Source organism: Primulina huaijiensis, chromosome 8 (genome assembly GCF_012295235.1).
Source record: "Primulina huaijiensis isolate GDHJ02 chromosome 8, ASM1229523v2, whole genome shotgun sequence".
In the NCBI taxonomy this organism is placed as follows: Eukaryota; Viridiplantae; Streptophyta; class Magnoliopsida; order Lamiales; family Gesneriaceae; genus Primulina; species Primulina huaijiensis.
The window spans coordinates 17856680-17873785 of NC_133313.1; the positions used below are offsets into that span (position 1 = coordinate 17856680).

Consider the following 17106-nt stretch of genomic DNA (forward strand, 5'->3'; position numbering starts at 1 on the left):
TGTGTACAATTTCTCTTTCAATACCCGAGGCAAGTTCCATGCATGAGGGCTACAAAAGTACAAAACTATCTAATCATCTTTCGGAGTAACCTACCTACAATGTAAACTCGCACTATTTTAAAGTTTCTTGGCATTTGATGATAGATTCCCCATCTGCTCGGTTAGCAGTTCCATGCGCTGAGATTTATCACCTGCCTCAAGAAATTCATCGGTTAAATTGGAGTCAGTCTCGATCTCCGATGGAAATGGACTCCGAAGAAATGTTTCCCAGAAAGGATCACCAATTCCAGGAAGTTCTTCACTGTCCCATTCGATTTGAGAATCAGGAGAAAGTCCACCTATGTCCATCGGGATTTTGCTACTCGGTGATAATAATATAGTTTCCATAAGAGTATCGTTCTCTGTTTCCGTTCCCATGATACCATTGCTTTCTGGAATAATCTGAGAAATGTCCGATATGGTATCACCAACCGGCGGAAGGGTAATAGGAGGCCCTTGTGCTGCTATCTGAGGACTCACACCGAAATATTGGTCAGACACAGCAGGACAGACGGTATCTGATCGAACCTCGGTTCTCAGTGCAGAATCAAAAGCTTCAATTGGTATGCCCGATGGTGTGAATGACAGCCCTGCAATAGGAGGTGCCTCTAGAAGAGTCATTCCCGAAACATGATGGTTTATAGAATTGCCAGAGTCCAGTGTAGTGGACGGGGATGAACAGTTATCCATCAAGAAACTATCTGAATCATTAACGACATTTTCTAACCTAGTAGAACCCAGTTTTAAAATCTGTTTTAGCATCGCTTTTGCTGCCTCGTTTATCAAAGGTTGATATTTAATGATCTGACCATCGGAAGCATTGCTAACAGAATTATAATCCGAAACATCTTCCTGCTTTAGTCTCCTTTTTTTGTTGCCTTCAGTTATACGTCTGTTGCTGTCAGTTGGCTGGTGCATAAACTGAGCAAGAAAACCAGGGCTGTTCACAGCTTTTGCTAGGAAAGACATCATTTGTTGTTGACGTTGTTCCATACCCTGAAGACGCTGAACCATTGTTTTTAACTGCCCATCAGTGGTTTGCTGCTGTTGCCTCAACCTTACAAGCTCCTGCATTAGCACATTCTTGTCCCTCTTAAGCCTTTCAACTTCCTCTTCGAGCCCAAATTTCCCAACCTCGACACATGCTCCAACAGAAGAACTCTGTCCAATTGGTGGTTGCTGTTGATGAGGCTGGGAATGTGCGGGCTTCCTTCGACTGATACCTTTAAGAAGATGCTTTTGTCCTCTTAAGAAACCCTCATTTGCAAACTCCCAGCGGTCTGGATCAACTTTTCTAAAACCCTGTTTGTCCAAAAGTTCCCACACAGGAAGTATTTATAAATTTTTTTTAAAAAAAAAAACCATTGCTCTTCAATTTCTAACATGCAAAATAGAAGAGCATGCAAAGAGACTATTTTATCCAGTAAAACTTCAGGCAATATTTGTTTTCATTAGCTAAAATTACATTTCCACCAATTTTTACAAACCAAATATGTATCGCAATCTCTATTCCATTTCCGAAATATATTTCTCGCAACATTGAAAATAAAACCATGACTCTCAAGACTCACATCCAATATTAATTTGGACTTTTCCAAAGGACTATGAATGCTCAGAACTTGGGCATTGCCACACTAATGGAGTAATAGATATATGATTGATAATAAAAATGACATCACTATACTAAAAAGAGAACAATAATCAGACTTAATATGTAGGAAGTAAATTTGCAAGATAATCAAACAAGCTCATGCCAAGAGCCAAGACTAATCAAACAAGCTCATGCCAAGAGCCAAGACTGCCTAGGCCCTTGAGCGCAAACAGCATGGCAATCAACAGGAACCAATTTAATAGTGAAAATCCATAAATAATTAATCTTAATCTGCCAGGTTTACTTTGGGAATTAAGGGTAAGAAAAACGACCATTGAATCGATGACTCATTCGTGCATTAGTTCCTTTTCCAGCATAGGAAAAATATATAGATATTTAATATCTTCTTCTTCCTTAAAATAATAGTGAGATAAAAACATTCCTTTAAGTTTCAAAAAAGATGTCACCACAAAAGGAATGATAATATATCCCAATTAGCGGGTATCAAATCCACTGCCAACAAAGAGTAACAGGCACAGACCAAAGTAAGCACTTCTGACCATAATCTCCTAGAAACCATTTTATTTTTATTTTTTGATCGAAAACTGATTTAGAAACCATATAGTTTCAATGCCCAAAAATTATAATTTATCTGATGCAAAAAATTCAGGACAAAATAGCAATCATTGTGAATATAGGCTATGATTCCCATGATTATCATATAGAGGGACCATCACAGAGAGACAACGTATCACGCTTAAAGAGAGAGTTGTACTTGTCCAGCCAGTTAACATGGCCTTGAAGAAAATCTCAGCTAGAAAATACATAAGCAGCAGCAAATGTCGCAATTCGGCATACAGAGCATGTTGTGCACAATAAAATACATTTAAAGAAAGAAATAATGACGAAACCATGATGCAGCTCTAACTCCAAGAGTTTCAATTGATCGCAGTTACCCTCTTACTTATACATCAATAGAATCTTATAAATTGATCAATCAAACTACTTTGATATTTCTAGCCCAACATCTTCACTCTTATAGGACGTCATCCTTCCCAGTTCTTTATCTTAAAGGGTAACTCTTCATACAAGAACCCATTTTTTGGTGGTAACAGCAAGTGCGTGTCTGAAACTGACTCTACTCAACTTCACAAATTTCATTCTGCAGCCCATTGCTTTTCAGATTCTTTCAGAACCACATAATGAACAGCAGGACGCTCCATATGTTAAAATATTTCATCAAAACTGTTCTCTGTCGCGACAGTTAAGTCATAACACACCAAAATAATCAAATTCATTAATACTAACAAGTTTTTCACTTGATAAAATAATCACCACGCAACCACAATATTTTTTAACTGCGCAATGAAACAGCTAAATTATCATGCCTACGACAAACAATAGTATCTACACACAAAATTATTCAAGTAAATTGACGCATACCACCAAGTCGAGCTTCATTCAACCAAAAAAACACCCCAATAGACAACAAATCAACTCTAATAAATACAAAAAGAGAGCACAAAAAAGTACAGGGCCGAGGATAACGTACATATGTATTAAGTTGGCGAACGAAGCTAGAGAAATTATTGTGTTTGAAGTACTTAGGAAGCAAGTCCCTGGAAAACAAGGAAGAGTCCCAAACAACAAAACTATTATCCGAAGCGCTCCATGACACGATCTTATCTGTGCTCGAGTCATTCACCATGTCATAGGTTTTTGCAAGGAATGGTGGAGGAACATTCGCTGAAGGCATCGGCTCCGGCGGAGAAAGCCCATCGCCGCCCACCTTCCCGGGGCTGGAAGACAAACGAGAATCTGGCACCTCCATATAGCAAAAAAATCAAATGTCCATTAATGGATACATAATAGATATAGGAGATTTTGAAGAGATGCTGAAAAAGTATTGAGAATATTGGGAGAAAAAACCCTAGATTTTGCTGGGGGGGTTGGGAAAGGTGTGAAATGCAATCGAATTTGATACCCGCAGAGCCAGTGGGAGAAAGGAGAAGCAGAGGTTACACAAAATGACCATGCTGCCCCCATATTATACACGTATTTTTGCAATTAGATTTTTTTTTTAAAAAAAAAGTAATGAAAAAGTTTCCCGGTTATATTTGATATTTGCTTGAATTTAATCTAACACTAATTACTATACACACGCGATACATATATATAGTCTTTTTTCTCATTATCGGTAGAATAAATTGATATTTGAATTGTTGAAATAAAAAATAAAAATAAAAGTGTGTGTTGAAATTTTAAAAAAAAACAAAAACCAAAAGTGTAATATTATAATCATATAAAGATAAAGTTGGGAGATAAAGTTGGTGTCTTTCCCAGATGGTTATATCATGTCTTCAACTTTAATAAAATAGGATAGATAATATGTGTGGTTTACATTTAAATGTTATTTTATGGTCAAATATTTGCTTCTTAAGAGTCAAGAGTTTGTAAGGTTGCTTTTTGATGGAATGACATGCTTTTGAGGATGAACATGAAGAACGACGAAATTATGTTTATTTTATATATACTTCAAATCTATCATAATTATAATTATATTTACATGAAATAATAAGTGAATGAATTTTAAATTCATCTAATATAAATTCATTCAAATAATCAACACGATATAAAATTCATTATTTTAAATCTATCAATCTAAGCGCACACTAAATTCCTTCAGTGTTAAATTTAACTTGTAATAATTTTTTTTTTAAAAAAAAACTGAACTTATTAATTCCTTAATGAAGAACGATAGAAATTGTAATTTTGTGGAATTTACTGATCATGGCTGGAGCATGTGTTGCTCCCACTTACGGTAATTTGAGATAATAAAATCCGAAAATAAAGAATAAACTGGATACCGATATTTACGTGGAAAACCCATAAAAATTATTAGGGTAAAAACCACGGGCAAGATGAAAAAAATTTCTACTATAATATTTTGTAGTGTACCACTCACTCACTGTGTTTCCAAAGAGAACACACACTTTCTTAATACAGGAGAACAAATACATCACAAATATTATAGAACTAAGCAATCAAATGCTATAGATGAGAGAAAACTCGAAGAAAGGATGATTTCAGAATGAAGGGGGAGCTCTATTTATAGAGCCTCTGTCAGTGTGAATACGCGTTAAACGCGTATTCTTATTCAACACGTTGTCCATGCCAACCCATTTTGAAGCCAACATTTCTTGACTTAAATGATCATAGGAAATGCATTAAAAACATTTCCTGTTTGCCGACATTTCTCTCACTTGGAGATTTGATTGAGAATCAAACACATCTCCACATATCCTTTCAATCTTGCCATTACCTGCTGCTTACGTTTCTGCTAGGCCACTTGAGAATCTACACCACTCAAACTTATCAGTGTTCACTGGTTTGATCAGAAAATCAGATATGTTATCCTTTGTATGGATCTTCTGCATATCCACGCTTACTTCTTCTACTACTTCCTGCACAAAATGAAATTGTACTCCAATGTGTTTCGTCCTGGAATGAAAGGCTAGATTTCTTGCGATGTGCAAGGCACTCTGACTGTCACAAAACAAAGAAACCTTCTCTTGTTTGTGCCCGATCTCCTACAATAACCTTTTAATCCATATTGCCTCCTTGCAAGCTTGAGTAGCTGCCATGTATTCTGTCTCCGTTGTAGATAATGCAACAACTGTTTGTAGTTTTGAAACACAGCTTACAGCTCCCCCTGCAAGTGTAAACACATAACCAGTAGTAGATTTCCTCTTATCAGGATCACATGAATAATATGAATCGACATAGCCCCTGAGTGTAAAATCCGATCCTCCATAACATAATGCAGCATTCGAGGTACCCTTAATGTATCTAAGGATCCTCTTAACAGTGCTCCAATGCTCTCTTCCAGGATTCACCATATACCGACTAACTGCTCCCACTGCTTGAGCAATGTCCGGCCTTGTACATATCATATCGAACATCAAACTTCCCACTGCTGATGTATATGGTACTCGAGACATCTCAATCCTCTCTGCTTCACTGTTAGGACACATTTTGGATGATAACTTGAAGTTAATAGGAAGAGGGGTCGAAATTGGCTTACTATCTTGCATGTTGAAGCGTTGCAAGACTTTCTTCAAATAATTTTTCTGGGAAAGCCAAACCTTTCTGTTACTTCTATCTCGTTGAACTTGCATCTCTAGAATCTTGTTTGCTGGTCCCAAGTCTTTCATATCAAATTCCCTAGCCAACTGTGCCTTCAATCCTTGGACCTGATCTTTGTTGGAATCTGCTACCAACATATCGTCCACATACAACAGCAAAATGATATAATCATCACCAGACCTCTTGAAATACGTACAAGGGTCTGCACTCAGTCTGTTGTATCCAAGGCTCATGATATAGGAATCAAATCTCTTGTACCAACACCTCGATGCCTGTTTGAGACCGTACAGAGATTTGTTCAACCTCCAAACCAAGTTCTCTTTGCCTTTTTCCGCAAAACCTTTTGGCTGGAGCAAATAAATTTCTTCTTCAAGATCTCCATGAAGAAATGCCGTTTTCACATCTAGCTGTTCTAGATGTAGGTCAAACACCGCACACAATGCCAACACTACTCTGACTGTTGTAAGCCGAACCACATGAAAAAATATCTCATTGAAGTCAATGCCTTCTTCCTGAGCATACCCTTTTACCACCAATCTAGCACGATACCGCTCCATTTGGTTATTGCCATCACGCTTGATCTTATAGACCCATCTGTTTCCAATGGCTTTCCTTCCTCGTGGTAGTGTAACAAGATCCCAGGTTTTATTCCTGTCTAATGCCTCCAACTCTTCTTGCATTGCTATCATCCACAAGGATACATCCGAGCTTTGAGTAGCCTCGTGGAAACTCGATGGCTCACCATCATCTGATAATAGACAATATGCAATATTGCTTTCAGTGACATATTCTGAAAGCCAACCTGATGGTCTTCTGTTTCGAGTTGACTGCCTCACATTGGAAACCTCAGACTCAACATGTTCTTGTTCTTCGTGCTCTGGTACTGCTTTACAAGAAACTTGACCTTCGTCCGTCTTATTTTCCACCTGAAATATAGTAGTTTCTGAATTCGGTGTGCCCTTGTCTCCCTTTAATTTATCTTCCTCGAAGATAACATCTCTGCTGATGACAAGCTTGTGGGCAATAGGATCTCAAAAGCAAAACCTCTTTGCTCCATCAGCATAACCCAAGAAGATACATTTTCTGGATTTCGAATCCAACTTCGATTTTTCTTGCTCATTGTACAAAACGTACACCGGACTTCCAAATGTATGCAAATGAGAATAATCTGTCGGCTTCCCAGTCCACATCTCCATCGGAGTCTTCAGATCAATCGCTACTGAAAGAGAACGATTGACAATATAACAAGCGGTTTTGACTGCTTCTGTCCAAAATGACTTGTCTAGACCCGCAGTCTTCAACATAGCTCTTGTTCTATCCAACAAGGTTCTGTTCATCCGCTCGCCACTCCATTTTGTTGAGGTGTGTAAGCCGTCGTGAATTGTCTTTCGATGCCCTCATGTTGACAAAATGCATCAAACTCGTCACTGGTATATTCTCCTCTATTGTTAGTCCTCAAACACTTGATTTTCTTCTCAGAATCAAGTTCAACCCACGCTTTGAAATCTTTGAAGACCTGGAAAACATCTGATTTCTTCTTGATTGGATACACCCAACATCTCCTAGAGAAATCATCAATGAACGAGACAAAGTATCTCGCTCCTCCTTGAGATACAACCAGTGCTTGCCAAACATCCGAATGAATCAGCTCCAATATGCTTTGCTTCTGGCAGTAGAAGTGCCAAACTTTAATCTGTGTTGTTTACTGCTAACACAATGCTCACAAAAGGATAGTGACACTTTTGTAAGTCCTGGAAGCAGCTTCCGTTCTGAGAGAATTTTCAACCCCAGTTCTGAAATATGCCCAAGCTTTCTATGACATAACACTGTTAATTCTTCTCCTGAACCATTTGATGCAACAGCTAGTTCTGCCTCCTTTTGTGTTTCTCCAAAAAGTACATACAGATTTGCAGCAACTTTTTTTCTGCCTTCATAACCACAAGCGCACCCTTCACAATTTTCATGATCCCGTTCTCGATACGAGTTTTGTACCCGATGTCATCCAATTGCCCCAAGGACAAAAGGTTCTTCGTCAGTCTTTTCATATGTCGTACTTCCTGTATGGTGCGAATGGTGCCATCAAACATTTTAATTTTGATAGTACCGACCTCAGCGATTCCCATGAATACAGATCCTCCTGAGATTGGTTCATATTGATCAAACCATTCTCTCCGAGACGTAATGTGCCACGTCTCTCCTGAATCCATAATCCATGTGTCACAAAATTTGTGTCTGCCTTCTGCAACAGTTGCTGCTTCGCTAAATAAAATTTCACCACTGCCTGAAGTACTGGCCGCATTTCCTTGAGAACTCTTCTCGATACTCGTACACTCTTTTTTGAAGTGCCATTTACCGCCACCTTTAAAGCAGTAAATATTTTTCTTCTTACTTCTCGACTTTTATCTACCTCGTCTTTGGCTCCCACTGGAGTCACGGTCCATAAATCTTCTTCTTATCATCGGTAAAGCCTATGCCTGCTTCGAGGTTACCAACCTATCTTCCTTATTCTTGCGCCGGCTGTCTTCTCCGAGAACCGTAGGTAAGACATCGTCGAATTTTAGAAAGCCCATAAGAATATTGTGGGTAATGTTGATGATAAGTTGATCATATGAATCTGGTAGACTTTGAAGTAGAAGCTCCGCACATTCATTTTCCCCTATTTTATGTCTCATGGAAGTGATTTGGGCAAATAGAGTCTTTAGTGTGTTGATATGGTCGGTCATCGATGAGGATTCCGCCATCTGAAGAGTATAAAGCCTTCTCTTTAGGAAAATCATGTTGTGTAACGACTTGACCTCGTACATCTTTGTCAAAGTATCCCAGATAACTTTTGCTGTTTTTATCTCAGATATACTTGACAATACTTCGTCTGCAATAGTCAAGTGTAAATTGGCAACAACATTATCATTCATCTCATTCCAATTTCCATCATCCGTAATCTCCACCAGTCTATCTCCAATAGCCGCCAAGCAATTCTCCTTTTCTTAAAACTGCTTGTGTCTTTATTTTCCACAGCATAAAATTGCTTCCGTTGAACTTTGCTATCTCGTACCTTCCCGCCAGTATGTCTACAACAATTTTAGTAGACAGGACAAAATAATCCCGCCTTAAATAAAAAATCTCAAAAAATCTTTTCTGATGTGGAAGATCAGTCTAGGCTGCAACCATATAGCATACTCAGAATTTTAAGAAATTTTAAACAAGGCTCTGATACACTTGTTGGTCCCACTTGCGGTAATTTGAGATAATAAAACCCAAAAATAAAGAATAAACTGGACACCGATATTTACGTGGAAAACCCCTAAAAATTATTAGGGTAAAAACCACGGACAAGATGAAAAGAATTTTCACTATAATATTTTGTAGTGTACAACTCACTCACTGTGTTTCCAAAGAGAACACACACTCTCTTAATACATGAGAACAAACACCTCACAAATATTATAGAACTAAGCACTCAAATGCTATAGATGAGAGAAAACTCGAAGAAGGGATGATTTCAGAATGAAGGGGGGAGCTCTATTTATAGAGCCTCTGTCAGTGTGGCGTATTCTTATTCAACACGTTGTCCCTGCCAACCCATTTTGAAGTTTACATTTCTTGACTTAAATGATCACATGAAATGCATTAAAAACATTTCCTGTTTGCCGACAGCATGTTTATTATCTTCTAGAAGATATGCATGAGTGTTGTACGTGTGAAACATACAAAGATGATACAAGGAGAATAATTCTAACTTTAGTCTCACCGTCTTTCATTTTTCAACGATTAATTCAATATACGATACATCGATAAAGTTCAGATTTTATTTTTTGCTCTATTTCTTGAATAATAATATAATTGAGTTGTTTTATGTTTGATATACATTTAAGTATATAGTATTGCAATATTCTGTCTAATTATAAAAATATTTGTTTCTGTGTTCTCTAATCAGAACCATATTTTTATTTTCACTGTGGTACCTATTTTAATATCACAAACCTTAAAATTATAAAAATAATATTGTTAGACCATGAGTATTCAAAATAATAAAACAAAAAACTAATATATCAATTTTAAATTTTTTTTACAACCACCATAATTTCTAAATTTTTCATGATATATTTTGAAATTATAAAGTTCTATACATAAATCACGTCCTTGAAAAAGTAGTTACAAGTTTTATAAGTATTCATCAATAATTTGATCAAGCATAAAATATAAAGACAACTGTAATATTTTTAAAAACTTTTATTTTTTGAGCTTCACCTTGTTTAAAAAACATGAGAACGTTTTAAAAATCTTATAAATTATTTTAAGTAACTTAGATGTAGAAGTACTTTGTTTCACATAAAAAAAAATTGAATTCATTTTGATTCCTCATTTTCTATCACTTTGATGTATGTAAGAGTAATTGTTTCGTACAAAATCAATTTAAACTCATTTTTTTGAAGTGTTCTCTCATGATACCCAACAATTATTTGTGTTTATCATGTCTAAGGTTTTACGGTTCGGCTATTGGCACTCACGTCAGTGCAATCTTCATTATGACCACCACTCTCTTAGTATAAGACTTTGAACGGTATATCACAATTACAATAAATGAAAGTCGTATCTTGGGTAACAAATATAGTTTTTGACCTAAAAATGAGGAAATGTGTGAACTAAAAAATTAATCTTTGCTATCATTCAGTTTTTGTTAATGATTTCATAATCATCAATATTGATTAATTCTAGTAGCTTAATATTGTATTGTATTGTAAAAAATAACGAGAAAATTAGTTATAATAATTACATATTTTTTACACGAGTACATAAAAATATCCATGATGTTGAGTATACTTTTGGTTTATTATTTTACCATTTTAATTTTTGTGGTCCCTAAATATTTTTATTCAATATTTTTTGTCTTTGATCTTTAAAATTAATACACAATTAGTCATTATTATTAATTTGATATTTAAAATTGACAAATTAATTTATTTTTTGGTTTTATTTAGAAGTGTAGTAATCAAAATATTAAGCTAAGAAAATTAAATGGAGATAAGCATTGAGGTGGAAATAAGTCAAAAAACTAATAATTTTGTTTATCATAATTTTATAATCATGACTATGACAAAAATTTATAACAATTTTTTAGATTTAAATAATACTTTTGAAATTATCCAATTTATTTAATAATTAACAATGTTTGTACTATATAACTTATAAAATATAAATATAATTTTAAATACAATTAACCATAAAAATAATATGGATTTCTTTCAAGAGTATAAAGAAAATAGGATGTTGGTTATAACAAAATAGTTCAGATAAATGTACATAAGTTATTTAACAAATATAATAAGACAATTCAAGAAAATTATATATTCAAAGTTTTTGATAAATAATCAAAAGAAATTAAAATAGCTATGTATTCAGTATTACACAATCATTTGCACAAGATTTTGGTTTTAATTATGGATGAACAACGATTATCTTTATTAATTAAAAAATATATATGTGAATATCGAGGCTAAAAAGACATTGGAAAGTGATGGACGATGCCAAAAAGTTGTACGGACAAGAAACGGCTCCAAACAGACTTATAGGCAAAAAATACCATGAATGAACCGCTTTCACACTGGAATAAAAGGGATTCCGAGAATGTGCAGGTTTGGGACTGTACAATTGACAATGATTTAAAAGATTTGATAAGTACTACTCATATCAACAATGTGCATCTTCTATCAGAAGCTTATCACATAAGAACTTAAGAGTTAATTGTGTTTGAATTGCGACAATTATGGGATCGGTGATCCACTGAGAAGTTCCTCAAGGTGCGTGTGAATAAGGAGTTAAGCACGCTAGAAAGAATACATGTTGGTAAAGTTGCGACATTCGTCAAATATAAAGTGTTAGAAAATCTATAAAAATCGACATGTATTTAATTAATTTGTTCTTTATTATAATGTTCTATTTGATCGATTATATTTCAAAATTTCTGTATAAGGATATTAGAATCGATTATAAAAGTTAATTTGATAAGTATTTCATAATTTTATTATATATAAGAATAATAAATCGATTATAAAAATTAATTCGATTATAGAATTTATTTGTTAGAAATTTGCTATGATAAAGTCATAGTTTTATGAATTAGTTACTAATTATAAGGAATATTATTTGATAAAACTCTAAAGAGTAACTAAAATTATAGTGATTGACTATAAAAAAAAACAAGTTTCTTCAATTTGTTGTGTTTGGTAATAATATAAATTATCATCATCTTTATATAAAATACCGACAAAAACTTGTGTGAGACGGTCTCACGGGTCGTATTTTGTGAGACGAATCTCTTATTTAGGTCATCCATGAAAAAATATTACATTTATGATAAGAGTATTACTTTTTATTGTGAATATCGGTAGAGTTGACCCGTCTCACAGATAAAGATTCGTGAGACCATTTTATAAGAGACCTACTTTAAAGTATTTTAAATATTTTATGATTTAAAGAATCAATAATCATTGCCTTGTTTATGTCGTAGCTTTATTAGATATCGTTTGTTAATTAATATAATTTTCAATTCTATTAGATTTTTCAAATTTATTATTCGTGTAATGTTTATTTTCTTCATGGACATTAATTTACTCAACTTAAAAATTGACACAAAAATTCATATGAGCTAAAAGTTGACTTAAAAATTGTGACAAAAACTTCTAAGAGGTTGTTTCATGTGTAAATTTTGTTAAACAAATTTCTTATTCGACTTGACCCATGAAAGATTATTTTTCACTCTGTAAATGGTCCGGATCGATGACAAGTCTCAGAGATATAAATTCATGATACATTCTCACAGAAAAATACTCAAAAATTGGAGAATTGTAAAATTTTGAACAAAAGTATAAACTTTATTTACCTTCAATTTATTATAAAATACATTAATTAATGGAAAAAGAGAAATAAAAAAAAAAAGAAATCATCCCAAAAAATAAAGATTTCAATAATCCAATAAAATGAAAAATGAGACAAATCAAATAAAAGTAATTATTTTAAAAATAAAGATATAGTTCATTTTTTTAAAAATAGAGTGTAAATTTCATTATTCTTTTATTTATTTTAAATTCCATCAAAAATATATATTTTTTTTTGAAAAAATAGAGTGTAAATTTAATTTCAAAAAATAGAAGATAAATTTTGTTGTTCTTTAATTTATTTTAAATTCATTGATATTCGAAAAAGCAAACCAAGAAAAAAAAATGTATTTATTGATATTATTTAAAAAACATAAGAAATAAATATAAATTTACACAATTCTATTAGAGTTTTCAAAATTATTATTCATGTTTTATTTAGGTTATTCATGTATGTTAGTTTGCTCAACTTAAAAATAAAAATTTTCGCAAACAGTCATATGAGACTGTTTCACAGATTAATTTTGTAACGTGTCTTTTATCCGATGTGAAACATGAAAAAATATTATTTTTCACTTCAGAAATGGACCAGGTCGACCCATCTCAGAGATATGTATATATCCATGAGACCGTCTCACAAAAGATCTACTAAAAAATTGAAAAACTATAAAATGTTGAATGAGAGTTAAACTTTATTTTTCTTTGTTTTATTTTAAAATCAATTAATTAATTTAAAAAGTCGACATGTCTTTTATATATATAATATATATATATATGTATATATATAAATTTCATTTTTTTTCGTTTTATTTTAAAATTCATTAATTAATGGAAACATTAAAAAAATAGAGTTTAAATTTAACACGAATACATCCAAAAACACAAATGAATCTAAATACTACTAAAAATTTGCGGTCGTCATAAATTATATGTAATATTGTAATAGGTTGTGCAAAAAAAATTATTTCAGATTAGTTTTTTTATTTGGAAAGCGAGAGCGTAAGACACTAGTAGAATCAAACATAAATATAAATTATAAAAAACAAAAACAAACCGACATAAACATAGATATTTTGATTTTTGTTGATATATGTATGTCTTGATCGATGAAGTCATATATATTCGAAAACATATAAAATATTACTAAAAAAAATAAAAGATAAAACATGTTATAACCTTACGTATGATAAAAACTGCTCTCCACTTCTATACAAAATAATGTTAAGGTAAAAACTTGTGTGAGACAGTTTCACGAGTTATTTTGTGAGACAGATCTCTTATTTGGTTATCAATAAAAAAATATTAGTTTTTATGGTTAAAGTAATACTTTTTATTGTGAATATCGATAGGGTTGACATGTCTCACAGATAAAGATTCGTGAGACCGTCTCATATGAGACCTACTCTAATGTTAGAATATAAACATTATATGGAATTAAAAGTTAACTTTTTATATTTGAATTTAATTAAAAATTAAGGAGATGCTCTCATATAAATCAATACTTGTCAAGTATATTTGTTGAAACATTTCATGTTCGCAATCTTGATTTTGATGTTAACAAAATTTGTTATTTTGTTTTCTAATAAATTTACCTAAGTGCGCAGAAAGCTACCGAGCTAAAACTGAAGCTATCGAGACGCAAACTGAAAATGCCAACTGATTGCCCAAACTGAATCAGTTCAACTGATTGTCCAGCTGATAGGTAATTCAGCAGAATACATTCAGAAGCCCGGCCAGCTGATGAAGAGCTTAACTGATGAAATACCCAGCTGACCAGTTCAACTGAAACGGTGAAATTAGTTCAGCTGACGAGCCAACTGATTTCACCAAACTAGTTCAAGCCCAGTTTAACTAACCAGTTCAGAGCATCAGTTAGGAACCGACCAGTTTGAAGAACACAACAAACTTATCTAAGTGGAATCCAGCTGTGTGCATTAAGGAAAGCATTTGTCCAGTCAAATGACAATAATGAACGTTGCAGCAGAGTTTAAAGTCAAGACGTTCAAGAATGACTGTCAGAAAAGACAAGACACAAATATCGAGGAACAGATTCAAACTATAACGGACATATTTGATGTTTCTTGATGAATTGTCACTTAGTCTCTATAAATACATGATCAAAACTATCAACAAATAAGAGAAGAAAATAGAGGTGTGTGTGAAAAATCATGAGAAAATAAGAAGGGCACGCTCAACGCTTATCAGCTTACAAGAAGCAGTCAGTCTAGATTTAAGAGAACACTTCAAAGAGTTATCAGCTTAGATTAGAAGCACATTTTCCGTCAGTGTGTGAGAACACTTTCATATTGTATCAATAAATCAGTTCTCACACGCGCACACACCATCACTCATATATACACAGAGAATAGAACGTATTGAAAAGTTGAGTGAATCTTGCACAAAGATGATAAACTTGCGTATGTAGTTTTTAACACATAGATGTTAAACAAGTGTTGGCTGGAAGGTGTTGCCTTCAGTCTAGGCTAGGAGTTCAGTTATGCAGTAGGATAAGTCTTAAGCTGAGTGGATTTGTACAAGGTGTTGTATAAATCAAAATCTTCTGGTGGATCCTACCCGAGGTGGTAGAAGAGATGACGTAAGAGCAGTTCAAGTCTCCGGACATCCATAAACATATCTTGTGTACTTAACTGTTTAACTATTGTTTTCAACCTGATTTGATCAGTTCGAGCTGATATCAATTTAGTTCTCACCATAACTGAACCGATACAAGAAAGAACCAATTCCCCTTATTTTAGTTATTCAGTTCACACAAAAGGCTTTCAAATAAATATGCTTTCTTAACGAATGATTATTTCGAGTGTGTTCCGTTTGGTTTAAAATCAAACTCGATTTTATTCATCGGTGTTTACATTCTTAGAACACGAGCTATTGAAGCTCATTGAGAATATTGTGTTTGAAGCACGCTCGCAGGTGTCAGAACCATCTATCAATATNTTAATGGAAACATTAAAAAAATAGAGTTTAAATTTAACCCGAATACATCCAAAAACACAAATGAATCTAAATACTACTAAAAATTTGCGGTCGTCATAAATTATATGTAATATTGTAATAGGTTGTGCAAAAAAAATTATTTCAGATTAGTTTTTTTATTTGGAAAGCGAGAGCGTAAGACACTAGTAGAATCAAACATAAATATAAATTATAAAAAACAAAAACAAACCGACATAAACATAGATATTTTGATTTTTGTTGATATATGTATGTCTTGATCGATGAAGTCATATATATTCGAAAACATATAAAATATTACTAAAAAAAATAAAAGATAAAACATGTTATAACCTTACGTATGATAAAAACTGCTCTCCACTTCTATACAAAATAATGTTAAGGTAAAAACTTGTGTGAGACAGTTTCACGAGTTATTTTGTGAGACAGATCTCTTATTTGGTTATCAATAAAAAAATATTAGTTTTTATGGTTAAAGTAATACTTTTTATTGTGAATATCGATAGGGTTGACATGTCTCACAGATAAAGATTCGTGAGACCGTCTCATATGAGACCTACTCTAATGTTAGAATATAAACATTATATGGAATTAAAAGTTAACTTTTTATATTTGAATTTAATTAAAAATTAAGGAGATGCTCTCATATAAATCAATACTTGTCAAGTATATTTGTTGAAACATTTCATGTTCGCAATCTTGATTTTGATGTTAACAAAATTTGTTATTTTGTTTTCTAATAAATTTACCTAAGTGCGCAGAAAGCTACCGAGCTAAAACTGAAGCTATCGAGACGCAAACTGAAAATGCCAACTGATTGCCCAAACTGAATCAGTTCAACTGATTGTCCAGCTGATAGGTAATTCAGCAGAATACATTCAGAAGCCCGGCCAGCTGATGAAGAGCTTAACTGATGAAATACCCAGCTGACCAGTTCAACTGAAACGGTGAAATTAGTTCAGCTGACGAGCCAACTGATTTCACCAAACTAGTTCAAGCCCAGTTTAACTAACCAGTTCAGAGCATCAGTTAGGAACCGACCAGTTTGAAGAACACAACAAACTTATCTAAGTGGAATCCAGCTGTGTGCATTAAGGAAAGCATTTGTCCAGTCAAATGACAATAATGAACGTTGCAGCAGAGTTTAAAGTCAAGACGTTCAAGAATGACTGTCAGAAAAGACAAGACACAAATATCGAGGAACAGATTCAAACTATAACGGACATATTTGATGTTTCTTGATGAATTGTCACTTAGTCTCTATAAATACATGATCAAAACTATCAACAAATAAGAGAAGAAAATAGAGGTGTGTGTGAAAAATCATGAGAAAATAAGAAGGGCACGCTCAACGCTTATCAGCTTACAAGAAGCAGTCAGTCTAGATTTAAGAGAACACTTCAAAGAGTTATCAGCTTAGATTAGAAGCACATTTTCCGTCAGTGTGTGAGAACACTTTCATATTGTATCAATAAATCAGTT

At 33.4% G+C, this 17106-nt stretch overlaps 1 protein-coding gene across 1 annotated transcript; it reads right to left on the reverse strand.

Moving 5' to 3' along the window:
- Positions 1-3641, reverse strand: LOC140982678 (heat shock factor protein HSF8-like). Its single transcript, XM_073449318.1, has 2 exons — positions 3183-3641; positions 1-1341 (listed from the first exon to the last, which is right to left on the reverse strand). The coding sequence occupies exons 1-2, from the start codon at positions 3459-3461 to the stop codon at positions 118-120; spliced, it is 1503 nt and encodes a 500-aa protein (XP_073305419.1). The 5' UTR covers positions 3462-3641; the 3' UTR covers positions 1-117.
- Positions 3642-17106: the final 13465 nt, after the last annotated feature.

What these genes read in the sequence shown, in the direction of transcription:
- LOC140982678 (XM_073449318.1), bottom strand. Translation starts at nt 3,461, where the DNA reads ATGGAGGTGCCAGATTCTCGTTTGTCTTCCAGCCCCGGGAAGGTGGGC. An exon ending in TTCGCCAACTTAATACATAT is followed by an intron (nt 1,342 to 3,182) that starts GTACGTTATCCT and finishes TTGGACAAACAG; the next exon opens with GGTTTTAGAAAAGTTGATCC.